Consider the following 26,324-nt stretch of genomic DNA (forward strand, 5'->3'; position numbering starts at 1 on the left):
GCGCGCGCGGGTCCGGCATGGCCGAGGTGCGGCAGCGGCCCGGGCGCGGCCCCGGCGGGGCCCGGGACCCCCAGGACAAGGTGCGGGGCGGCCCGGGGGGACGGGAGGGGGTGGGGAGGGGCGGAGGGCAGGGGGGGAGCGGCCCGTCCCGCCGCCTTGTGTCGCGACCGCTGCGCGACCCCCGCGTGGCGGGGGCGGTGGGGGGGCGTTCATTTGCCCCTCGTTGGGTTTATTTGATCCCCCCCAAGGAGCAGATCCCGCCCCCGGGGGAGCGACAGCCGGCCCCGGGTCCGCTGTGTGGGAGCGCGGAGATGGGGATCGAACTGCGTTTGTGGGGTATCCCGGGTACAAACCTTCCCTTGGGGGGGATTTGGCACCTCCGAAATCACCCCCAGGGAATGAGGGGGGGGGTTTACAAACCTGCCCTCGGGGGGGCTTTGGTGCCTCCCGAATCGTCCCCAAGGAATGAAGGGGGTTCCCAGACCTTCCCTTAAGGAAAGACTTTGGTACCTCTGAAATCCTTCCCAGGGAATGAGGCTGGGGTTCCAGACCTTCCCTTAGGAATAGCTTTGGTATCTCCCAAATTATCCCCAGGGGGTGAGGTGGCCGGGGGTGGTTACAAACCCTGCAGGTTCCCTTGGGGAAGTCTTTGGTACCTTCTAAATCATCCCAGGGAATGAGTCTCGGGCTTCAGACCTCCCCTTAGGAAAGACTTTGGTACCTTTTAAATCATCCCCAGGGAATGGGGGGGAGGCGGGGTCACACACCCTGCAGGTTCCTTTTGGGAAGACTTCAGTACCTTCTAAATCATCCCCTGGGAGTGAGTTTGGGGTCCTAGACCTTGCCTTAGGAAAGACTTTGGTACCTCCTAAATCACCCCCAGGAAATGCCCTCCCTGTGTGGGCTCTGTGGGAGTTCAATGAGGAATGAAGTTGTGTTTCTCTGAAGGAAAAGGTTTGTTTTTCCACAGCAGACGAGCCATGGAAAGCCAGCCTGGCTCTGTTTTCCTGTACCCTGAGCCTGGCTGGATGCTCGTGGTCACTCTCTGTTGTCACCCTTGTCATCTCTGTTCCTGCTCCTCCCCGAAGAGGAAAGGACCAAGAGGAGTAAACAACCAGGGAAAAATTTGTAAATAACATTTGCAGGGTCACAGAGAGCAAAAACTGGAGGGAAATGTGGTTCTTGCTGCCTTGGTGTTTAATGCACCTGTGTTGGGAGAGGCCCTGGGCCCTCAGCACCATCACAGGAGTGTTTTCTCTGTTGCTGCACCAAGGATGCAGTTCAGAGCAGCAGGAAACCATTAGACTAAACTCTTCTGCAATTTAAATGCGATTTTAATGCTATTTTAATTCTGTTTGAGTCCCAGTGAAACACCTGCAGGAGCTGTGCAGGCAGGATGGAGGGAGGTTTGTTGTGCTGATGTGATCAGACCTGGCACACACAGAAGGGAGAGTGGGTAGCCTTGATGTAGGTCTGGAGGTTCTGCCTTTTTCAGAGTTCCCTGGAGCTCTCTGATCCCAGGTTCCCTGACCTGAGTGAGGGGAGCACCAAATGGCTCCTGGGTTGTGGTTGTGCAGAGGGTGAAACCGTTGTCCTCGACATAAGTACCTTTGTCCCAGCTGGAATTTTCTTTGCAGCAGAAAATCTTCAGGGAGTTTTCTATTCCAGAACTTTAGTGGGAGTTGGAAGACCTCCCTCAGCAGGCTGGGGGGGCTGGTGCTGCTTAACTGGAGCACAGCCAAACCCCCTGGGCCAAGCTGGGATTCGCTTTAGCTCCTAAAAGGAGTTCAGAGGCCACTGTTCCCAGTGCAATCCTGTTATTTCCAGGCAAGTATTGTCATGTGCAAGGAGACTTCTGAAGGACTCCTCAAATATTTCCTTGGAGTCAATGACTTGGAGTGTCCTTCCTAGAGAGAGGGAACGTTTCTGTTTTGCTGCTCCTCCTAAATCAGCTCAAATGAATTGCAGGAGGGAAAAAAATAGAAAGAGATGTTTCCAAGCAGTGAGAAACAGCTCCTCCGAGGTGCTGAATGTGATGTTTCTGAGGAGAGAGGAGTGCTGGGAGCAGGGAATTTCCCCAAATTGTTCAATCCAGCTGCTGGGAGGTGTTACCTGGTGACTAATCCTGCTGCTGTGAATCCCTCTGGTGCTGTGCTTTCCATGGCAGCTCAGGGGCAGGATTTGCTTTCCTCCCCTGAGATCCAGCCCTTGGGTTTTGAAATGCCTGGAAAAGCCTGGGAATAACAGCAGGGAAGGGCCAAGGCAGCAGAACTGCTCGTGGTCCTGGTGGTCTCGGCCTGCCCAGGGCTCTGCTGCAGGTGCTGCTGGGAGAGGGAACATTCCCATTCCTGCTTTGTCATGCACTGAGCCCTGCCAAGGAAAATCACTTAGCAGCAGATATTTTATTCTCCAGAAACCCTTGTGGCTTCTGGAAAGAGCTCTCAGCATGTTTAAAGAAACGAGATGTAAACACCGAGGCGGGTTTCAGGTGGTTGTGTTTTGTGCTTGTTCTCACTTCTCTGGTTTGAGAGTGGGAATAGGGAGGTTGGTTTCATTCTCTGCTCCTCTTGCCTTTGCCCAGGGTCCCAGCTTTGGTGTCCCTCCCTGCTGGCACAGCTGCCCCTGAGCTGCCCCAGTTGAGCTCCTCATGCCAGAGCGTTTGAAAATCGATTTTTGTTCAAACTGTTGTGCAACACAATCTTCGTCTCAGAGGGAACAAGGCAACATCTGTTTGTTCTGCTCAGTGAACTCCCCCTCATCTCCCCAGTGAAAAAACAGGCAAAATTGCCCTGGTGTTGTTTGTACCCATTTTCTAAGCCCAGAGCACTGGGATGCTGTTACCTGTTGGTGTTTGTGTGGTGATATCTGAGATCGTGGGATCCTGGAATGAGTTGGGTTGGAGGGGACCTTAAAGCCCATCTCATTCCACCCCCTGCCATGGGCAGGGACACCCTCCACTATCCCAGGTTGCTCTAAGCCCTGTCCAACCTGGCCTTGGACACTTCCAGGGATGCCACAGCTTCTTGGGCAACCTCTGCCAGCGCCTCACCATGAAAGAAGTTGTAATTGTTGCCTTGCAGGTCCTTCTCCCTTAGTCATTGTTGCCTTGCAGGTCCTTCTCCCTTGGTCTTTGTAGACTCGTTCCTTTGCTCTGTAGCCTCATTCATTATCCAAACCCTGAGGTCAGTGCCTCTCTCCTGTGTTCAGTGCATCCCAGGAAACCACATTTTCTCTTCCAGCTCCCAAGGAGAACAGAAGTGCAAAATAAAATTGTTTCCTGATGCCTGCAGAGCTCCTGAAGGCTCCTGCTGCTTTAGGGGGATTTTATGATCCTTTCTCAGTAGCTGTTTGTGCTTTGTGTGACTGCACAGTGAGGACTGAGGGATTTTTCCTTTTCCATCCTTTTGCTGGGATGTTGCACTAGTAGTTGAAACTGGGGGGGTTCTCAGACATCCCAGGGCCTCTGCCCCTGGAAGGGGGGGCTGCAGGTCACACCCCCCATCCCTTTGGCTTTGTTTACCAACCCCTTTGTCCCCTGCAGTCAGTGCCTGGCTGGAACTGGAATGATTCTGTACTTGAGAAGTGTTGGCTGATGGAAACTCGGGTTCTTTCCAGCCCAGCTTTGCAGTGACTGACAGTGTGACTTTTATCTGGCTGCATCTGGTTCGTGTGGTACAGAAAGTGAAAGACTGGCATCCAGGCCTCGTGATTTCCTGTGCTTCCAGGCATTTATTTCTCGTGTTTCCAGGCATTTTGCAAGAATTCCCTGGTGATCTAAGGGCTTTGAAGCTGCTGAGGCAAGTGGATGCCATGCTGTCCCTTAGGTCTGCTTGGGAGGGTGAAGGGTGGCAGGGAACAGCTGCCTGGGCTGGGCTGGAGCAGCAGCAGCAGCTCCAGTTTTGGAGTTCAGCTCAGGAGAGGGTTCAGGACACAGAGAAATAACACTGCAGGTGCTCTGAAGGTTTAGGCAATTTCAAATCCTGTTACTTCCCATGTTCCAGGAGAGCTCAGAGCTCCCACTAGTTGGGAGTTTGTGATAACAAGACGAGGTTCTTGTAGGATCAAACCCAGTAAACTGCTGCAGTGATGCTTCTCTTGATCTCATCAGGATTAAGAGAGGCTGAAGGACAAGTCTGCTTCCAGACCCACTCCAAAAGCTTAATTTTTAATAGCTCTTAATGTAATTTTAGGCTCAATCCCAAGCACCAGTTTGCTTGGCTCCTGCTGAAGCACGAGCCTCGTTTATTGTGGAGAGATGTTCACAATCCCAGCTCTGCTGGGAGAAGACACTTCAGCCTTCCCTGCTGTTGGATGCTGAGCTCTGTGTGTGCCCGACAGCTCCTGGGCATCCTTAGTTGTGGCCTGGAGGGACTGGACTCACTGTGTTCCTGATGGAAAAGGGACTCAAATTGGACACCTTTGCCACTGTTTCCTTTGGAAGGGCTTTGACTTGGCCTCTACTCCTTTCACCTGTGTCCTCATTTGTGGTGATGCCAGAGAAGTTTGATCCCAGGAAGATTTTGTCATTTTAAGGGTTGGGTGACTCTCCTTGGGCTGTGAGGAGATCCTTTCCTTCCCTGGGAGCAGCTCTTCACAGGCACTCTCAGTGCTCTCATCAAACCCCCCAAGCACACGTTGCTTTTCCTGTTCCTCAGCCCTTTGGATAGTGCAGGCCTGGCTTCTGTTTCCCATCCTTATTTACTGAGTAGATTTATTCCTGGCTGGTCTGGAGGGCCACACAGGTGAGTGTCCTTCTCAGCAGTGCCTGGAAGTGGCTGTTACCCCCAGACCTCCCTGTTTTCCCAGTGTTCCTGCAGGATCTTTGTGGATCTGTGAGCTTCTTCCCAAGCTCCCTCTTGCTGCTCCAGTGGTCTGTCCTCAATTCCAGTCATTTGTTGTGCACAATATGGTCAGGATAGCATGGGGTGATGGAGGGAGACACATCCATAACTCCCTATGGATACTCCTCTGGCTTTGACCCCGTTGCAGGTTGAGGTCAGTGCTCAGATGAGTTGCTTTGTACATAAGTGATGTCTCTGCTGAGGCTCCCGAAATCCTGTGCTCTCAGTGATATCTGGGGGTGATTCCTGTGGGGGGAGGGATGTTTGGAGCTGAGAAGAGGGAAGTTGGGGTGTTTGTGTGTGTCTTCCAAGCAGGAAAAAATCCTAAGGACCAGTGTTACTGTCTGTCAAGCACAAAACACAGGTTAAGTGGCAAGAAAACCATTTTCTCCTCCTGCCTGCCTTTGGTGAGCAGTGATTAACACCAGAGGTAAAAGTCCTTGCAGGTAAAATGGAATGGAATCATAAAATCCCAGACTGGTTTGGGTTGGGAGGGACCTCAAAGCCCATCCAGTGCCACCCCCTGCCATGGGCAGAGACACCTTCCACTATCCCAGATTGCTCTAAGCCCTGTCCAACCTGCCCTTGGACACCTGAGACTTCAGCAAAGCACTGATGTGGGTTCATCAGGATCATGTCTAAAATACTCATCCAAGTCCTGCGTGGTTCCTTTCCTTGATTAGTTCAAATAAAGCCAAGGGGATTGACTGGCAGAACAAGACTGTGGCACCACCTCACAGTCAGCAAATTAAATGGCCTGGTGAGATTTTTTTTTTCTGATTATGTTTTGGAAAAATATGTGTTAACACCAGAGGAATTGAGGGTCAGAAGCCACTGGCCTTGGTGTGATGCAGACTCTCATTTCAGAGGCCAAAAATAGCCTTTTCCTGCACTAACCTTCAGAGTGAACAGTTGCTCCAGAGCTGTTTGTTCTCCCTCTTGTTTGTCCCAGCTCTTCCAAACAACAGCAGATTGGAATGTCTGTGCAGGCTCCAGCAGACACAGCTCCAGCCTCTCCCAACACCAACTCCCAGAGGCTCTTGGAGCTTTGCTTTCCTGTTCCTGGACACGTTTCTCTGTCTCTGCAGGGGTGACAAAGTGCCAGTGTGGAAATGCCAGGAGGGCACAGGGATGCCATTTAAATCCAGGGGAACCCAGGAGCCTCTCCCCAAAACATCTCCATCCATGTTTCAGAGGGGGAGGCAGGTTCCTTTCTTAGCAGGAGGAGATTCTGGGGGAGTGCCAGAACCACGGAGCTATTTTTGTGCCCGTTTGTACACAATAGCTGGTCCCTGCTGCCTTTCCCTCCTGGATTCCCTGGAATCCACAGACCCTGGGGTGGGTGCTGGGGGTGCAGGCAGGGGATGAACTGATGAGTCAAAGGGAGGTGTGACTTCACAGGGATCAGACTTGCTGACATGGAAATCAGGCTCCTGTGCCAGGCTGTTGTTGTGCTGGCTCTGAGCACATCCCACTGCTGAGGGATGGACTCCCTGTCCAAACAAAGCAGGAGCTTTGGGAGCATGAGATGAGTTTTCTTTGCTCTTTCAGCCACTGTACAAACATTTCTGCTTTTTGTGATGTTATTTTAGGCATGTCCCAATTTCCATTGCATGCCTTCAACTGGAATATGGCTATTTTGGGATGGGGAAGGGAGTCCTTTATCAACATAAACGAAACCTGAGCTTTGTTGGGTTGTTTGAGACAACAAATCTCGCAGTCAGCACGAGATACCAGCTTGGAGTGGGACATGACAATCTTGAATTTAGCTTTCCTGCAGGTGACCTCCCAGCCTGAGAAGTTCAAGCACTTTCTGCAGCACTTGCAACAAAACCAGTGTCTTTTTGGGCTCTTAGTACAAATCAAACCCGGATAGTTGCTTGGTTTTTCCTTCCCATGTTAATGGTCTCCAGACTTCTCCCTTGTTTCACCCTCCTGAGCTGTCAACCTCTGAAAGAGAGTCTCCTGTAATTTGGGAGTGCTTGGGTGATTTGTCACCTTGATCTCACCCAGAGGGGGGTTTGGTGGGGCCCAGCAGCTGGGGGAGGTGGGCAGGTGTGGGGAAAGCAGGGAGAAGGGGAGAGAGGAACAGCAGTCCTCCTGGATGTAGGAATTAAACCCCCTTCTCAAAAGCACAGAGATTTTCAAAACTGAGGCTGCTGGGTTTGTGTTCATTAAACTAATTATCTTGCCTTTGATCCTGCCGATGTGCTCGGAGGTGAGAACAGCAGAGGCTGTGGTGCAGTTGGTCCCTTTTGTTCCAGCTGTCAGGGTTTTTTTGCCTGAAAAAGCAACTCTGTTTCTCCCTTCAGCTTTCATTTCATATTAACATTTTCTGTCACAGCTTTTTGTTAAAATCTGGCAGGAAGTCTAAACTAACCAGCTCCTGGCTCTGAGGAAGGTGCCCAAATAATGGCATTTCTTGCACAAATTTAATCTGCCAGCATTGAATACTTAACTGTGGATCTGTATTGGGCAGATTTTTGGCAGGGAGGGAGCTGACTCGTTTCTATGACAACTGAGATCGTGTCATGGATATTTGGGTAAAAAACCTGAGCTTCCTCTGTGAGAAAACCATTGAAATGTGAGCACAAATTTCGTACCACATGGTTAAAGGAGTTGGGTTGTTTAAAGAAAGCTCAGACAACTCATTTCTCCATGTATCTTTCCTCAGGGTGATAAAATATTTGTTGACAAATGTTGCTTAGATCTGCTGATTTCATAAATGTAAAAAGTGAGCAGGTATCTGGTTTTTCCCCCATCTGCTCTGGTTCACCAGGAGAAACATCCCTTGCAGAGATTTGGGGTTTTGCTCTTTCTTCTCATCATGACTTATGTAGAAATCAGTAAATTAATATAAAATGGGTCTTGTTATCTTGATTTTATTCCCGCATTCCTTTTGCCCTTGATTCTGTTAGAAACCTTCAATATTGAGATGATCAATTGAAGAAGGAGCTTTGGGCTTGCCAAACCTCCCCCGTTCAGTTTAGTAACTCCATGTTGGTAACAAAAGCCAGTAAAAGCTGCTGATTGTGTTTTAATAGATTTAATGCTTGCCCTGTAAAATAAATGGGAAAATAAAGCCAGATCCCAAGGTAACCAGAGAGAAGATTTGCTTTGCTCTTACCGAGGAGTTTTAACTGTTTCCCAGCTCTGCATCCTGCAGGTGGATGTCTGACATCCTGGGAGCTCTCATGTGGATGTCTGACATCCTGGGAGCTCTCATGTGGATGTCAGACATCCTGGGATCTCTCATGTGGATGTCTGACATCCTGGGAACTCTCATGTGGATGTCTGACATCCTGAGAGGTCTGACATGGATGTCTGACATCCTGGGAGCTCTCATGTGGATGTCTGACATCCTGGGATCTCTCATGTGGATGTCTGACATCCTGGGAACTCTCATGTGGATGTCTGACATCCTGGGAGCTCTCACGTGGATGTCTGACATCCTGGGAACTCTCACATGGATGTCTGACATCCTGGGAACTCTCACATGGATGTCTGACATCCTGGGAGCTCTCATGTGGATGTCTGACATCCTGGGAGCTCTCATGTGGATGTCTGACATCCTGGGAGCTCTCATGTGGATGTCTGACATCCTGAGAGGTCTGACATGGATGTCTGACATCCTGGGATCTCTCACGTGGATGTCTGACATCCTGGGATCTCTCACATGGATGTCTGACATCCTGGGAACTCTCACATGGATGTCTGACATCCTGGGAGCTCTCATGTGGATGTCTGACATCCTGGGAGCTCTGCCCTCCTGCCTGGGAGGAGAAGAGCAGAGAGAATATCAGGAACTAACAGGAAAAATCAGCCAGGGAGAGCTGTGGTAAGAGAATATGGAATAACTGCAGCTGGAGAAGCTGTGTGCCCTGCAGGAGCAGCAGTGGGAAGTGCTGGGATTGCTGGGAGGTGTCTGGGCTGTGTCTGGCTCAGTGGGGTGGAAGGTTTTAGGCTCCAGTGTCGTGCTGTGTTAGTTGGTACCTCAGAGTCACCATTGGGTCAGGTGTGATCAGGACCTCATTGTGAGGTCCAGCCTGGGGCTGAAGAGCTTTGACTGTGGGCAGAACCTAAACAACAACCAAAAAAGGGCAGAAAAACAGTCCATGGGGGGGTAAAGGAGAGACTATGGGAGAGAGAACAGTCCAGTGGCTGAGGAAGGAGACAAGTCATGATTTCTGGGGTAACTTTCTGCAAGTCTGAGTCTCTCCAGGCTTTTTTTTCAAGGGCAGGAACAGGAGAAAACAGATGAGGCATGAAAAAGCTGCTGTTTCTGTGACAAAATCCCATGTATTAGACCCAGCTCCCCTGTCAGCCCTGGCATTGCAGGGCACTGTTGGCAGTCCTGGGCAGTCACAAACCCTTTGCAGCAGCACTGACTGTAATGAGCTTTAATCTGCCCCGGGGAGCATCAGTGCCTGGGAGAGCAGTGCCAGCTGATGGGATCTGTCTGCTCAGATGGAGCACTGGAAAGAGCAGTGGGAATAGGCAGGAGGGTGTCACCAGGGCAGTGCCACAGCTGGGTTCAGTAGCCCAGCCCAGGATATATCAAGCTCAGGCTTAAATGAGTTATTTAGCATCCCTTCAGCTGCTTAAAGTGGTGATTTGTAGGCTGATGGGGGCAATTTGCATAAAATGTATAAAAATAGTGTCAATTCCTGAGTCCTCTCCGTAGCCTAAATCTGGCACAGTGTCCTATATAATCTTAATGCTCTGATTCAGAGAGAGCTGAGCAGGGAGGAGAGCTGATTCCTGATGCTGCTCAGCTGTTTGCAGTGAAGATGTGAAATATCTGCCAGCCCTCACTGTGACTGGTGATTTCTTCCATCAGGGAAAATGTTTTCTTCCTCCTCCCATCAGGCTTAAACCGAGCAAGGAAGGCATGGCAGGAATGGGTCCTGCATTTCATGTTGAACCCTGAGAACGCCCCTTTATTGTGACAAACCTCTGGATTGCCTTTGTTGTGCTCTCTGGGAACAACCTGGCAGTGTTTGTGGGGCACTGTGTGTTTGGTGCTCAGCCTCTGCTGTTCCTCTGCTGGGGATGAACTGGGGACCCGCTGCACTGACCCAGGGGGGCTTTGCTCCTGCTCCTGGAGACCCAAACTCTTTGCAGCACAAGGGTTGGTTTGGCCTTCACTGCAGGAGGTGCATCAGGGACCTGGGGATGTGCTTTGCATGGATTTACCTGCAATGTCTGTGTCCTGAACTTGGTGCAGGGAATCATGGCAGGGAACAGGCTGTGGCAGAGATTGGGATATAGCAGGGATCACAATCGGGATATGGCAGGGATTGGGGCATGGCAGGGATTGGGATATGGCAGGGATCACAATTGGGATATAGCAGGGATCACAATCGGGATATGGCAGGGATCAGGCTGTGGCAGGGATCAGGATGTGGCAGGGATCAGGATGTGGCAGGGATCAGGCTGTGGCAGGGATTGGGATATGGCAGGGATCACAATCAGGATATGACAGGGATTGGGCTATGGCAGGGATCAGGACTGCCAGTTCCAGCAGCTGTGGGATCAGCTCAGTTGTAGCATCACATTCCTCAGTCCCCTGAGCTTTACCTTCACCCCTTGTGTCCTTGGCAGGAGTGCGGGGCAGGAAGGCCCAGGAGGGGAGGGCAGGAAGGCACAAGTGCTCTTTTCCCTTCCTTTTGCAAAACTTCTGATCCTCTGGGCTGCACCCAGGAATGATTTGCCTGCTTTACCCTTGGCCTTTGGGGAGTAAAACCTGGGAATGCTTGGATCTGCCTCCTCCTTTCAGTGCTGGGCCTTTCACCGGGCTGGTGACCTGTGTGAGGTGCTGGGTCCTTGGACTGCAGGAGGAATCTGCCTGAGGCTTTTGGGTTTAGCCTGTACAGAGGAGACACTGATTTTGGCCAGGCTGCAGCTGTTTAGATTGCTCCCAGGGGAATTCTGCAGGGAATCCTTTTATTGGAGAAAACATGGATTGCAATGGAAACGCAGCTAAATAAGTGCAGTGATTTCCCAAAACCTGACTGTGAGATGCCAAACTCGTGGTCTCCAGGGAGTTTTATCATTTCCAGTCTCTGCCTGCTGCCATTTGCAACTGCCTTATGGATTTGAGTTCTCAGCTAAATGGCACTAAATCTCTCTGAAGTCTGAGGGCAGAGTGGATTTCACGGGTCACTTGAAAAATAGCTGAAAAAAAGCCAAGTTGCATTTCACTGCCAGCTCTCCAGACCCACGTGGGGGCTGACAGCAAGTTTGGTTGAAAGCAAACCCAAACTCTTCCTTCCCAGCTGATGGGAATGGAAAGAAGGAGCATGGAGGGAGGTGAGGAGGAGCTGACACCAGGTGCTGCTGGTGTGGTGGCCAGAGCTCTGCTGTCCCTGGGAGTAATCCCTGACATCACTGTTGTATTTTTAGCTGCCTCCACCTGACGATGCCTCGCTGTCCTTGTCTGATTTAAGAACCTGGCCTGCAGCCACTGACAGTTCCAGCTTGGGCAGTAATTATCTTTTCCTGCTTTAAATAAGGGAGCTGCTCCAGCCTTCCTGCTCCACTGAACTACAAATACCACAAACCACAGATTACACCGGAACAGTCCCCTCACATGATTGTTTTGGGGGATTGGGTCCAGTGGGGCAGCACTGCCTGGGACCCAAAGAGATGAAGTCCCTTTGGTTGCAGAGCTGGGACCCCAAAGGGATGGAGTCCCTTTGGTTACAGAGCTGGGACCCCAAAGGGATGAAGTCCCTTTCTTTGCAGAGCTGGGACCCCAGAGGGATGGAGTCCCTTTGGTTGCAGAGCTCCCAGTGTTTGTCAGCTCAGCTCCCTCAGTGCTTTTCCTGCAAACATTCTCCCTTTTCTGGAGTTTCCAGTGCCAAGTGCAGGCTCTGCCTTGCCTGAGTGCTCCCCAGGGAGTGGCCTTTTCCTTCCTTGCTTCAAGGAGCCAGGAGCAGGATGAAGCTGTGCTGCTGAAATGAGGGGCAAAATGTTTAAGTTTGGACTTGTCCTGTGTTCAGGAGCTGGATTGGAGTGAAAACTGCCACTGGGAAGAGGCACAGGACTTCTGGGGGGCCAGAACTCACCTGGAATCCTTTTCCCACCACCCTTGCAGAGCCCTCAGTCACCTGCCTCACCTGTATTTATTTCCCCCTAAACCCAGGACTTTGCTCGAGCTGAGTGCTGGAGCAGTCCAAGGGGCAGGGAAGGCACAAAGTGTCTCTTGCCAGTATAAGGTTTCCCCTGTGCCAGAGGGGATGTTGGGCCTGGGTGATAAGCTGGGCTCTTCCTCTTCAGCTGCCTGAGGATGGGCTGGGTGTTATTTTTAGTGTCCCCGTGCAGTCAGCACTTCAAAAGTCTGTCTGGAAGCCTTGAGCTCTGTCTGCTTGGAGGCCTTTCTTCCTGGCTAATTTGGGCAGTGTTACATTCTTGGAGATCTGCTTGGGGATTGGGAGGCCTTGTAAAAATTCCTGCTAACAAGGCTGTTTCCCTGAAGCACTTGGAGATACTCGTTAATCAACTGTGAGGCATCTTTGGCTGTGCAGAGGGAACAGACCCTTTTCTGTGGCTGCTGCTGAGACTGAGGGACATCCCACCCATCATGGATGGCACCTAAAACACTTGATGATGTTTCTCGTGGGTTTAACCTCGTGTAATACCCAGAATATTTTCTCCTCCCCTTTCTCCAGTGCAGAAGCAGAGTGGTGGTTGGTGTTACACCCAGTGGGCTGCCCCGAGTTCCTTCAGAGTGTGGCTGGTAAAGCTCCTTGTCTGTCTTTCACTGGCAGGAGTCAGAGTCTGAGAACAGGCTGGATGGAGAGACAGCGTCAGACAGCGAGAGCAGATCGGAGTTTGGAGGTTCATCCACGGTGCAGACATCAGATGACACCCCAGAGGTCCTGAACAGAGCTCTGTCCAACCTGTCCTCGAGGTAACACTCCCTGAGCATCATCCCCCTCCTCTGCCAGGGCCCTGCATCATCCCCCTCCTCTCCTAGGGCCCTGCATCATCCCCCTCCTCTGCCAGGGCCCTGCATCATCCCCCTCCTCTGCCAGGGCCCTGCATCATCCCCCTCCTCTGCCAGGGCCCTGCATCATCCCCCTCCTCTGCCAGGGCCCTGCATCATCCCCCTCCTCTGCCAGGGCCCTGCATCATCCCCCTCCTCTGCCAGGGCCCTGCATCATCCCCCTCCTCTGCCAGGGCCCTGCATCATCCCCCTCCTCTGCCAGGGCCCTGCATCATCCCCCTCCTCTGCCAGGGCCCTGCCTGCTCCCCATGCTCTCCTGGCCCAGCAGCACTTCGGGGGCTGCTGGAAGTGGAAGGAGCAGCTCTCCAGCTCTTTTCCTGCCTCCAAGGCCACGGGAAGCAGCAGGGAGAGCAGGGAGCAGGGTCAGGGCTGCTGTAGGTGGGAGGGGAGGGGGCTGTGGGAGGGTCTGGCTTCCTGCTGGGTCCTGACAGGTGGAGGGGCCTGAGTGGGACAGACCACAGAGGTTGTGTGTGGCTTTCACAGCACTCAGCAAAGATTTGAGCTGCAGAGGTTTTTAACCAGCAGTGTGACTGACTTATGCAGGAATGCACAAGAAATCACGCTGGGGAGGACAGGAATTAACAACAGACTGGATGTTCTCTACAGACTGTAGTGGGGGGAAGTGTCTTGTTTTTATCACAGGCACAGAAAGTGTCTCTCCTGGGTGTGCTCTGAGGATGGGACAGGCTCGGGGCAGGGCAGTACTGAGGGTACAACACCTCACAGCCCATCTCTCCTCCTTGAAAGGAGTGCAGAGAGGGGAGGTGGTCCCTATTTTATTTAAACTTGTCCTGCAGCTTGTCCAGGATGTGGGAAACCTGTAGCAGAGCAGGAGCAGACACTCTCCTGTCCCATTTCAGTGCCTTGGAGATGCCCAGCACCTCTCTAGTGCTTTCTGCAGTCAGTGAGGCTGAACTGAAGCCTTGCAGCTGCTGCAGCCAGGCCTTTGGCAGCAGCCTGAGCTCTCTCTGCAGCACTGAGAGGAAACTTGGGGTTTCCAGGGCTCAGTTTCCTTCCTGTGACACGCAGAGAGCAGAGGTGCTGTTCGGCTGCTTTGCTCTGCTTTGATTTATCTCTGACATCTTCCCTTCTCTCTGGCCCAGATGGAAGAATTGGTGGGTGAGAGGAATCCTCACGCTGGCAATGATCACCTTCTTCTTCATCATCATCTACTTGGGGCCCATGGTCTTAATGACAATAGTAAGTGCTCCAGAGAAGTGTCCTGATGTTCACAGCAATGGTGGGGAGGTTACTGGGACCATTGCTGGGGTGGGAAGCTCAGAGCCTCATGTCTTAGAAGTCCCTATTCATCTTGCTGGATTTCTCTCTCTGTGGATAAAGCCTGGCAGGAATCTGCTGGTCAACATTTGGCTGCAGTTGGAACCAAGACAAGAGGTTGTTGGAAACCTCCTGCAGAGGAAAGGGGAGGGAAAAACAGCGTGGTGAGATTCCTGTGTTGGATTAGGAGGCTCCTGCCAGACTGATATCGACTGTTAAAGTACCTTTTGCTCTGCACATGCATGTTTTTCGTTTCCCTGCAGAAAAGCTGTTTAATCACCGTGGATTACAGCTCTGCATGTCTTTCTGTGCAGGTGATGTGTGTCCAGATCAAGTGTTTCCACGAGATCATCACAATTGGCTACAACGTGTACCACTCCTATGACCTGCCCTGGTTCAGGACACTCAGCTGGTGAGTGAGGGGGTGCTCCCCTGCCCAGGCCTGTGCAGCAGGAACAGCCCATCCCAGGGCAGGGGACACCCCCAGAGACCCTGGGGTTGTGTGTGTTCTCAGTGATGTGTGTTAACAGCTCTTGTAAAGGAAAATCATGGAACAGTTTGGGTCGGAAGGGGCCTTAAAGATCATCTCATTCTACCCCTCTGCTATGGGTGGGGACACCTCTCACTAGAAGGAAAAGCCCCCATGAGTCTTGATAGATCAGTATCTTAGGAGAGCCCTTGTTGATGAAGTTTGTCCTGTTGTTAATGAAGCGCAGAGATGAGAATCCTGTGATCTGTGCAAGGGACAGCACTGACAGGAGTCACCACCTGGAGATGGATGTGGTTGTGTGGATGGGGTGGTTGTGAAACAGGGCTGAACATGGCACAGAATCACAGAATGCCAGAATGGTTTGGGTTGGGAGGGACCTCAGAGCCACTCCCTGCCATGGGCAGGGACACCTTCCACCAGCCCAGGTTGCTCCAAGCCCAGTCCAACCTGGCCTAGGACACTTCCAGGGATGGGGCAGCCACAGCTTCTCTGGGCAACCTGTGCCAGGGCCCCACCACCCTCACAGGGAGGAATTTCTTCCCAATGTCTCACATAACCCTGCCCTCTGGCAGTGGGAAGCCATTCCCCCTTGTCCTGGCACTACATCAGGGCTGGGGAGAGGTCAGGAGTGGGGCTTTCAGGATGCACAGAGTGGGTGCTTTTGGGAGCCACAGGACAGGAGGCACGGGATGGGGGATTTTGGGAGGCATGGGATGGGGGATTTTGGGAGGCAGAGGCCAGCTGAGCTGTGCCACATAAAGGCAGAGTCTTTGTGCATCAAGGCCAAACCCAGACCCCAGCTGTGATCCATCCCAGAGCAGAGCTGAGAGATGCACCCACTCTTTGAAATGTAGGTGACATTTCCAAACTGGAGGAAATAAAGTTCAGGCTGTCACCTGAAGAAGTCCTGTTGGCAGGAGAAGGGCAGGGCAGTGATCCTCAGGGATCAGTCACTTCCCGTGTTTCTCCAGAAGCTTTTCAGGGTTCCTGCTAACGAGCACTCACGTCCTCCACAGGTACTTCCTGCTCTGTGTGAACTATTTCTTCTATGGTGAGACTGTGACAGATTATTTCTTCACCCTGGTGCAGAGGGAGGAGCCCCTGCGGATCCTCAGCAAGTACCACCGCTTCATCTCCTTCGCCCTCTACCTGACAGGTACTCACAGCTCTGCTGCTTCACCTTGGGAGGAAAGCCTGGAATTATTCTTACCCTGAGTGCTGTGTCCAGTGCAGAGTCCATGGCAAACCATCTCTGCTCTCCAGGGGTGCTGTGACTTGCCTCAGGGGGAGAGCAGTGGTGGCAAATCTCCCACACGGGGCTGTGTAGGAAAAAACTCCATAATATGTATGGGACAGCCAGATTGTTCCTCTCTCCAAGGGATACCTGTAGGCAATGGTGTGACTTTCAAAACAGTGCTTTCCCTACTTAACATTGTTCTTTTATTTAAGTAAAATCCTCATCAGCTGTACGATGTCACGGTACAAAATTATTTGACTGTGGGAGGTACATTCCCACCTTTGACTTTTCTTCTGTCTCTCCTCAGGTTTCTGTATGTTTGTCTTGAGCCTGGTGAAGAAACACTATCGCCTCCAGTTCTACATGGTAAGGTCAAATTTAGGGCCTGATAGGTTAAGTTCAGGGCCTGGTAAATTCAGGGCCTGGTGAGATTAAATTCAGAGCCTCGTAAGGTTGAGTTCAGGGCCTGGAAAGGTTAAATTTAGGGGCTGGTAAATTAAATTCAGGGGCTGGTAGATTAAATTCAGGGCCTAGTGAGATTAAATTCAGGGCCTGCTGGGTTAAGTTCAGGGGCTGGAGAGGTTAAAGTCAGGGGCTGGAGAGGTTAAAGTCAGGGGCTGGAGAGGTTAAAGTCAGGGGCTGGAGAGGTTAAAGTCAGGGACTGGAAAGGTTAAATTCAGAGCCTAGTAGGTTAAATCCAGGGCCTGAATGGCTGGCCCCATTTGGAGGCACAGGTAGGAATAATTTAGGCTGTTTGAAAACACGTGGAGGTCTGTGTGTCAGCAGATGCTCCTCAGCTGGTTGTGCATTGTCCTGCTGCCTGGAGGGAAGGTGACTGAGACCAGACTGTGTTTTTAGGAAGCTGACTGAAAGAATTCCCCTTCAAACATGTATTCCCCTCCCTCTGCACTTGTGGATGCTGTGAAGAAGCTTCCTGCAGGCTTAGAGGGCTGTACAGGGCTGGTCCTGAGGATAGGTTGACTTTGTCTCCCTCTTCCCAGACATCAGTGAGGTGTTTCTCATGTGTGACCATTGACACAGTTGGCTTTGCTCTCCAAAATATTCAGCAAACAGGGATGCAGCTTGGATATCTGTTAAGTCTTCTGCTCTTCTTATGCAGTCAGAAATCTGAGTGAGGTGTATGGGATAGGGTGGGTTAAAGGGCATTTGCTCCAGCAGAAGTTCCCAGTGAAGGTCACAGGTGGGATTGAGCTGGAGAACTTGCCCATAAGTTCCTCAGGGTGACTGTCCCCTGCTCTTTGTGACTGTTGCTGTTGGTCCTGGTGGAGGTGCCTGCCAGGAGTGCCCTTTGCACTAGCAGCTCTCTGAGGGAGCTCACAGCCCCTGAGCTCTGCCCCCAGAGCAGGGCAGTGTCCCTGGGCAGGCTGGACTCCACCCTCTCTTCTCTTCCAGTTCGGATGGACCCACGTGACATTGCTGATTGTTGTCACCCAGTCCCACCTCATCATTCACAACCTGTTTGAAGGGATGATCTGGTGAGTTTGCTCTGACTTCTGAGTGCTTTATTTTTTGCAGCCTGAGATGACTGACTGTGTTTTCATAGAATCCCAAGATGGTTTGGGTTGGAAGGATCTTAAAGCCCATCCAGTGCCACCCCCTGCCATGGGCAGGGACACCTTCCACCAGCCCAGGTTGCTCCAAGCCCAGTCCAACCTGGCCTGGAACACTTCCAGGGATGGAGAGTCCACAACCTATCTGGGCAGCCCGTGCCAGTGGTGTGCCAGCTCCTCATTTCATCCTAATATCTAATCTTTTTTTAATCTTAATACTCAGTTTTGAGTTAAAACTGTTCTTTTACAAAAGCAAATGGCTGAGGAGAAGGTGCTCCTTGTGAGGGACCTGTCCAGAACAGAACAGCAGAAGATTGAGTGACACCTCAGTGACTTAGGACTTCCTTTGTGCCACTAGAGAGACATTGTAAAGGAGCATCTGACAATATGTATGGGATGCAGGGACCTTTCAGGTGGTGTCAGGCCCGGGTAGATGCTTTCTCTTGATAACCACCCCTGGCAAATGGATGGGAAATGCTGCTGGGTTTGGGGCTGGGCTGTGGAAGGAGGGAGGTGGAACCTCCCACCTCACTCCAGCTGCTGTGCAGAGGGGAAGCCCCTTTGGTGGTCTTGCCAAAACCAGCAGGGCCAGGAACTAATTTGGGCCCCTTTAGTACTGCAGCTCCTCTGTGTGTCACAGCCAGCCCAGGGGACTTGGGGAGCCTCCTGCTTTCTGCTCCAGTGGGGCAGGGAGGTCAGTGTCCAGCAGCATGTCATGTGTGACAAAAGACAATGTGCTTGAAACAGGCCATTCTGGGTGCACAACCCACTCTTTAGTCCAGAACACTTGAGTAACCCCCAGATTTGCCTTGGAGCTCCAAGTGGGTGCTCCTCGCATTGCCCTGGAGGAGGAAACGTTGGTGTGCTGGCCCTGCAAGGCCCCTTGTCATGGCAACTGCTCGTTAAGTCTTGGAGTTGTCTGGTCCTGGCACTTCCAGTGGTTTGATCCCTCTGCCCTGCAGGTTCATTGTGCCCATCTCCTGTGTGATCTGCAATGACATCATGGCCTACATGTTCGGGTTCTTCTTCGGCCGCACGCCGCTCATCAAGGTCTGTGACACTTCAAACATGGATTTGAGCTTCTTTGGGCCTTGGGCCTGTGTTCCCTCAGCTCCTGCTGTGGGTCTGAAGCAAGCCTCCAAATTAAACGTGATGTGCATCCCAGCCTGGGAGGGTCTAAAATTAAATAATAGAATATTGAGGTTGGAAGGGACTTTTAAGATCATCGAGTCCAACTGTGAATGAATGAGAGGTTTAAGACTGAAATGTTGGTGGCAGCTTCTGACCAAACTCTTATTTGGGGATGGTGGCACCAGCTTGTATTGGCCTCAGCAGTTCACAAGTGAGGAAGGGCTGCAGAGGTGTGTAAATAATGACCTCCTCCTCTTTCTCTCGGGCAGCTCTCCCCAAAGAAGACCTGGGAGGGTTTTATTGGAGGATTTTTTTCCACTGTTTTGTTTGGATGGCTGGTAAGTCGGTGCTTATTTCATTGATCTTTTCCCTTCATGGAGTGACAGTGTTTTGTCTAAAAAATGCAGTCAGGCTTTAATCTCTGCCAGCTCTTGTCAGAGACTTCACCTTTCCCTTGCTGACCAGAGTCTGAGTTGGTCCATGGCTGTGTGCAGACACTGGGGGAAGTTTTTAGTCCCTGGTAAACCCTGTGACATGTTCATTGCAGGGGGACTTTGGATGGGTGCTGTGCCTCGTTTCACAGGCTGTGTAGGGAGTTCTGTGCTCTTGGAGTGTTCTAACTAGTTTTATGACCATCTCTGCCTGCCTGTTGCTGTCCCCTCAGCAAGGGGGTGCAGCCTGGCTCAGCTCTGACACTCCTTGCTGAGCAGATGCTCTTACTCTGCCTTTAGCCAATTACTGCTGCTCAGGAGGGTAATCTCCTTAGGGAAGCTGGAGTGTGGCTCCCTCCTCTCCTCATCTCCTTGCATGGCCTTTTCTGTGAGATCAGCTCTGCTGCTTCCCTCAGGAAAATATTAATCCTGTTTTCTTTGCCACGTCTCCCCTCGTGTCCCCCTGGAGCTGTCCTATGTGATGTCTGGGTACCGCTGCTTCACCTGCCCCGTGGAGTTCAACAACGACACCAACAGCTTCACGGTGGACTGTGAGCCCTCCGAGCTGTTCCAGCTCCAGGAGTACAACATCCCCCTGGTGCTGCAGTCTGTGGTGGGCTGGGTATGACACTCCCTGTTTATCACATCTTATTTATTGGGATAGGAGCCCTAAGAAAGGAGAACGGGGTTTTATTTTGATGGTGTGTGAAGGAACATGACAGGGGATGATGGTGGTGGTCTGTGGTGGTGGACATCCCGAAGGAGTTGTCCCGGGTCTGGTGGGACACTTGAAAACAGCTGAGCTACAGCCTGGGGAGCAGAGAAGAAGGGGCAAGCAATGGACAGTGCTGTTCTCGTGGAAAATCCCTCTCTGCCATGTCTTTCCTGCAGAAGACGGTCCGGATGTACCCCTTCCAAATCCACAGCATCGCCCTCTCCACCTTCGCCTCCCTCATCGGGCCCTTCGGAGGCTTCTTTGCCAGTGGCTTTAAGAGGGCCTTCAAAATCAAGGTGAGGATGGGGAGGGGCAGTTCCATTTTAGGAAGGGAAAACCAGGAACAGCAGGGTGGTGCTCTGGGAAGGGAGGGGTATTTGTTCAGTCACAGATAAGATGGAGCAGGATCTGGGTTTTTCAACTGAATGGGAAGAGACCTTCAAATTTCAGCTGTGATGTTCTAAACGCTGCTGTGGTACAGAAATTGAAGTAGAGGAGGAAAGACCCAGCCAGGAAATTTTGCAATCTGAGGCTTTCCTTGATGTCAACAGGCTGTTTTTACATGTAAACGGTCTGTGATCAGTTAAGATGCCTTGAAAGGCAAGACAGGGTGACAGGAGATAAACAGCAGCCTTCCCTGACCTTTGAGTGACAGTTAAGCCTCACTGTCCCTCAGGCACCAGCAGCTTCATACAGGAGAAACTTTTAAAACCAGGGAGAGATTAAACAAAATGTCTCCTTAATCTGACTTTGCCTTCTGGGAAGAACGGGAGCGCGGGGATGAGTGCCATGTGGGGAGGCACAGAAGCAAGTCACAGGTATTTGGAACTGCTCAGTGCAATCCCTCTGCTTTGCTCAGGACTTTGCCAACACCATCCCGGGGCACGGAGGGATCATGGACCGCTTTGACTGTCAGTACCTGATGGCCACCTTTGTCAACGTGTACATCGCCAGCTTCATCAGGTCTGTGCTGCTCTGGGGGCCCTGCAGCTCCCAGGGCTGGACAAGCTGGGAATAAGAGGCAGTTTCCCCCTTGATTAACATCTAAAAATAACAAGACACAGAGGAAAGACTTGAAGAAAGGAAGGATCTTTTAGTGGGGTCATGCAGAGCTGGAAACACAACCCTCGTTCCCTGTTACTCCAGTCCCACTGAAACTCCTCCTTCTGCATCCCTGTGAAGGTTGGACAGGGTTTCCAGAGTCAAACAAGCAGGGAAATCTAATTCTGTAGCATTAACAAGCATTCTGTAGCCAAGCACAGAAGAAATCCTGTAGGTACATCAAAGATGCCTCAGGGAGCCGAGGAACTGTCTGTATGTGGCTGCTTGGATTTGTGAGGGGGAGCATCTGCTGATAAGATGCACAATCCTCTTTAAACACACTGGATTTGGGGTGTTATTTTGTGTTTACAGTTCAGCATCCTGTGCCTTTTGAAATGATTTCCACATCCCAAATGGAGTTAAGCTCCCCATGTAGAACTGGTGAGGGAATGGACAATGTGGTTATTAATTTAAGCCCATTATTTTGCTGAAATGGCACTTGAGCCCCCAGCTCACTGAGATTCAGCCACCTGCCTCACAGATAATGATGATTTTGTGTTTCAGAGGTCCCAACCCAAGCAAACTGATCCAGCAGTTCCTGACCCTGAGGCCAGACCAGCAGCTCCACATCTTCAACACGCTCAAAGCACACCTGGTTGACAGGGGAATTTTGGGGAGTCTGGAGGACGCGTAGGCACCAGGAGAGTGGGACAGGACTGAGCACAGACAGGCCTCCAACAGGAAATCCCTGGCTTGCCTGATTTAAGACAATAACAAGGCCTCATTTCACTGTAACTTTTCTTCCTTTCTTGGTAAATGTTTGCATTTGTGGGTTTTTTTAAATAATATATTTATAGAGCTTTGGTTCAAACGAGCAAATCTTGGGTTTGGAGCTGAGGAGGAGTAAAGGTTTGGAAGGACTGCAGGGTGAAGCAGGAGGGTAGGACTGTCCTCAGGGACTGTTCTGAACCTTTGCAGTGTTTGGGCAGTGCTGAGCTTTTCCTGTGAGTGGGTTTTTGCAGGGAATACAGAGCGTTGTCCATGTGGAGCTGGCAGGGACGTGACTCCGTGCCCTCCCCTGGCTGCTGTGCCAGGCTGGTGGCAGCTCTGGGGACCATCCTTCTCTCCAGTGGGACCTGGGAATGCAATGGGAATTCTCCCAGAAAGCTGTGGGAATCTCCTTGTCCAGGCTCTGGTAATTGGAAGAGGATCTTATACTAACCCAGCCCTGTTTCTTCTGCCCAGCCAGGCACCTGCAGCTGCTCTCACTTGCTGGTTTTTGCAGTGCCTCTCACATTCCCTCCTTTTGTGGCTGATATTTTGGCAAATGAGACTTTTGTAACTAATTAAACCAGGAACAGACTGGGGACAAGGAGCCAAGGAACTGGGAGTTGCATGTGGGAATGTGGGAGGTTCAAATTGCTTCAAAACTGCTTGAAGTAAATAAGTTTTAAAGAACATTAAAGCTTCATTAATTCCTGCCAAGTAAGAACAACCCTTAAATAACTTGGTTCATTTTCCCCCGTTAAATAACCTTTAAGAACCACCCTTTTCCATTTCTTGATGGTTGGAACCCCCTCACTGGGATATTTTAAGTAATTTGGGGAGCAGTTTCCAGCCTGTTTTCTTGCTGGTTGGGCTCCAGCTCTGCTGGGGCTCCACTGGGAGTTTTGTTTTCTTTCAGGGATCATGTCTGTTTGTTACTTGAGTTGTAGATGTTGTGCTGCTGAGTTTACCACGGTCTATGTTGCATTTCAGTCTGGGTTCATTTCTCTGCAGGCTTCTGTCCTGCTTTGCTCACTGAATCTTGTCAGAAACAGTTTGTACTTAATAGCTGCAGGTTTTATTGAAGTACTTTCCTTTATTTTGTCATACTTTTTTATTATTTAAAATTGAGAACCCTAAAGATTGTAAAACTTCTCTCTTTTTTTTTTTTTTTTGTGCTCAGATAGCAAAAATATCCCCATTTCCACCTTATGCAATGTTCCCAAACACGAGGTGACTCTGATTTTCCTTCTTTCCATAGTTTGTGCATGGGAGAGAGAAACTTTACCTTATTTTAACCTGGGGAAGGGGTGACAGGGAGAGTTAATACAGAAGTACATTGGTGTTTTGCAGCAGTAGCTGACACAACCCTTAGGCACAGACCCCCCCTAAGAGACCTGTACCTGCTGCAGCCTGGCTTAGCCTCGACAGAAAATAAACCGCCTGAAAATACCCCAAAATCACTTTTTCCTCCATATTCTGGTTCTGCCATTGCTTCCATTTCCCCTGAGTGTGCAAGAGAGCTTGTGTGTGTGTGTAAATATATTGAACAGATCCAGCCTCTCCCCTGCATTTCTGTAGGACCCTGTGCTGGGCTCTGCTTCCTCTCCCCAGACAGGATCCACAGGGCAGGAATTTGTACTACAAATGCAGGGATTTGATGGAAAGCACAGAGGAAGGGGCTGTTTCCAGAGAGTGTTTTCAGTGTGGTGCTGGCAAAGCTGCTGCACTGGTTGTGGTGTCTGTTCTTCCCAGCTTGAATTAGGCAGGGATTTATTTTCTGTCCTCTTAGAGAATATTGGTCCAAGCCCCTCATTTGCAACCTGGAGAGGAGGATTAAGGTGCTTCCACTTTGCTTTGCCCAGGGTGAATATTTGGGCTGTGTTTCATCACATTTTGGGTGATTTCAGCAAGGCAAAGTGAGGGCACTTGCCAGGAGCATCCATGGGAATAGGTGTGGGGGTGCTTTGTGCAGTCCCTGGGATCACTTTGCCCTGTGGGGTTGGACCAGCTGGTGCTTTTCAGGGTTCCCCTGCCCACACCTGCCAAAACCCCTTGTGGGTACTGTGGGGTCACAGGCAGAGGTGATGGTGTTGGTAAATATTCCAAAAGTGTGCTCTGTTTATATTGAGAAGTTTTTCCAATGGGTCTTTAGTCTTCTGCTCCTCTGCTTTGACCCTTCTCTGTACCTCTTCAGTTGTGATTAGTGGGGCAAAACCCGACCCAAGGCTTTGCTTCAGGCTTTGGTTTGAGGCAGATCTGGGCCTTTCTGGAGGGTGCAAGTGCTGTGTGTGGGCACTGGAGGGCAAAGTGGTTCCGTGCAGAGGCTGCCCGGGCTGGGGGAGCAGCGGCAGCTCTGCCTGTGGGTGGCTTCCCTGATCAGCTTTATTCCTACTTCCTTCCCAGCAGTGCAGGAAAAGGGTGAACTTCCAAGCCTCTGCTGATCTGAAGGAGAAGGCTGAGTGGAAAGGGTTTAGTATCCTGCATGGAAGTTTATTAAACTGAGTGGAAACAGTGGAGCCACGGAGGAGGAAGGGAGGGAGATGGGGGTTGTTAAGGATATTTGCAAGTTGTACAGCTGGACTTAGAGAATCCTGGGATGCTTTGTGTTGGAAGGAGCCTGAAAGATGATTTTGTTCCAACCCCTGCCATGGGCAGGGAACCTTTCAGTAGGCCAGGTTGCTCCAAGGCACATCCAGCCTGATCCTGAACACTTCCAGGGGTGGGGAGTTCACAACTTGCTGAGAAAAAATGAACAGCTGATGTTACTGGCCTTGGTTGTCCCTCAAGGGATGTGCACGTGGCCCCTCTTTTCCATTGTGTTAGGCCTTGCAGGACCTTGGTGATGCTGCAGCTCTCAAGAATTCCAGTTTGGGGGGAGGCTGATGTAGAGAGGCCAGAGTGACCCCAGGGATGGCTAGAAAGGAGATGCTCAAGGGAAGTTTCTCCAGCTCAGGGCTCGAGCTCAGGGTGCACCGTAGTTTTGGTTCCCAGTGGGCTCCAGCACTGGAGAAGTTCTTCCTGCTTGTGCCAAACAAATAGGAAGAGCAGAGCAAGGGGGAGGTCCTGTGTCAGCTGGATGTGTGCTTGGATTGAGAGGAAGAGGCAAGTCTGATTTGGCCAGTGTGGAGCTTCTGAGGGCAGGAACAGGCTGGTGTGGGAGCCACCCCTGCACCAGTGTCACCAGAACAGGCAGAGAGGGATGTGGGAGTGTTATAAAGGGATGGCATGTGGCTGGAAAGCTGCTGTTGTGTGGAGTGAGGGGCTGGCTGTGCTGGGGAGGGCACTGAGCACCCCCAGCTCTGTTTGCCAGTGGATGGTTTGGGTGGAACTTTTGGTTTGGCTGGGTTTGATCCCCAGCCTGAGCTGGCACGGGCTGGGTCTGCGAGACGAGCACTTGGCACGCTGGGGTAGAAATTTGCTTCTCCACATCTGGTTGTGTCCCAGATGAGTTTGCAGATGGGATGCAGGGCCAGCCCGTGGCCCAGAGTGCTCAGGGAAGCCCCAAAGCTGGTTTGTGCAGTTGTGTTGTGTCCTGTGTGATCAGCCTGTGTTAAATAGATCCTTTGGGGTGAGGGGCTCAGCAGTGACACCAGTTCCTGGGGTTCCTGGTGCCCCGTGTGGCTCACGGAGCTGGAGATCCCCCAGCATCGCCTAAAGCTCGGCACCAGGCTGTGAGATGCCAGTAACATTTTCCAAGGGATGTCTCCTGTTTTCAGTATGTGCAGTGAGCTCCCACAGGCCTGGCTGTTGTGGGATCCCACCCTCTCCTCCTCCCCCAGCTCTCTGTGTGGGAGCAGGGCAGAGCTGTGTGTCAGCACCCAAACGGCCCCTCCAGCCCCCCCTGGCAGAGGTCAGTCACAAAAGGCACCATGGGGAAGCTCCCGGGGTTCCTCCCTCCGTGCCCAGCCCTGGGGTGGCACTTTGTGCTCCTGTCATCCCTGTGTGCCCTGCTCTCCAGCCCTGGCGTGGCCCCACCATCGGCTTCTTTCTCTGTGCATTGTTCTTTTGGTTCCTGTTTTAGCTGCACATGTAGAGTTGCCTTCCTTTGACCGAATGTTCGAATGTGATATATTGTATATTTTAAAGTATTTACCCTATTTATATACTGTATGTTACTGTTAAATAAATATAAGTTCCATTATCCGCAGTGGAGTTTTATTCAGTGGGATGCTCCAGACTTCCTTTCCGTGCTCTGTAGAGCAGATCCATCTGTTCCAAACTCCCATTCCCTCATTCCTTACTCCTTCCTCAGGGATTTTCCCAGGAGCAGACCTGGTTTTGGCAAAGACACAGGTGGGCTGAGTACATGGGCAGGATTAGACCATCCATGTCCTGCATGAGAGACAGGAACAGCCACATTCCCAGCGGGATTTGCAGTGACCCTGGGGTCAGATCATCCAGGCCCTGTTTGATCAATGGTGAGGGAAGTGTTGGCACTGCTGCCCCTGTAAATCAGCTCATTTTACCCCAAAGATTTCACTGGGAATGTGAAGAATACTTAGTATAAATTATTCCTTCATTTCAGCCGTTTTTCCTGACCTGCCTGGGGTTGGGAGGGCAGAATCCTCTGTTTACCCAGAAAAAGGCTATTTTTAGCTCTGGTGTTATTTTGACTGTTTCTGACTTATCAGCTAAGCCAAACCAGCCCCTGAGCAGCCCTTTTACAGCTTCCTGTCACACTGTGTGGGCACTTGCAGACAAATTCATCCTCCAGCAGCACCACAACACGCCGCCCTCTCGATGGCAGTGGTGCAAAGTGACTCCAAAGCCCCAAATCCCACATTCCAGCACCTCACACCCAGTTAAGCAG

General features: G+C 51.3%; 1 protein-coding gene across 1 annotated transcript; it reads left to right on the top strand.

Moving 5' to 3' along the window:
• CDS2 (CDP-diacylglycerol synthase 2) lies at positions 1–25,655 on the top strand. Its single transcript, XM_051811874.1, has 13 exons — positions 1–80; positions 12,614–12,756; positions 13,956–14,052; positions 14,445–14,542; positions 15,637–15,776; positions 16,165–16,223; positions 17,271–17,353; positions 18,391–18,478; positions 18,829–18,897; positions 19,460–19,612; positions 19,882–20,001; positions 20,565–20,668; positions 21,311–25,655. Exons 1-13 carry the CDS (start codon positions 18–20, stop codon positions 21,438–21,440), a joined length of 1,347 nt encoding a protein of 448 aa, XP_051667834.1. The 5' UTR covers positions 1–17; the 3' UTR covers positions 21,441–25,655.
• The last annotated feature ends 669 nt before the right edge of the window (positions 25,656–26,324 follow it).

This window comes from Manacus candei, unplaced genomic scaffold (genome assembly GCF_025592945.1).
Source record: "Manacus candei isolate 608988 ecotype Guabito, Panama unplaced genomic scaffold, ASM2559294v1 h1tg000084l, whole genome shotgun sequence".
Taxonomy (NCBI): domain Eukaryota; kingdom Metazoa; phylum Chordata; class Aves; order Passeriformes; family Pipridae; genus Manacus; species Manacus candei.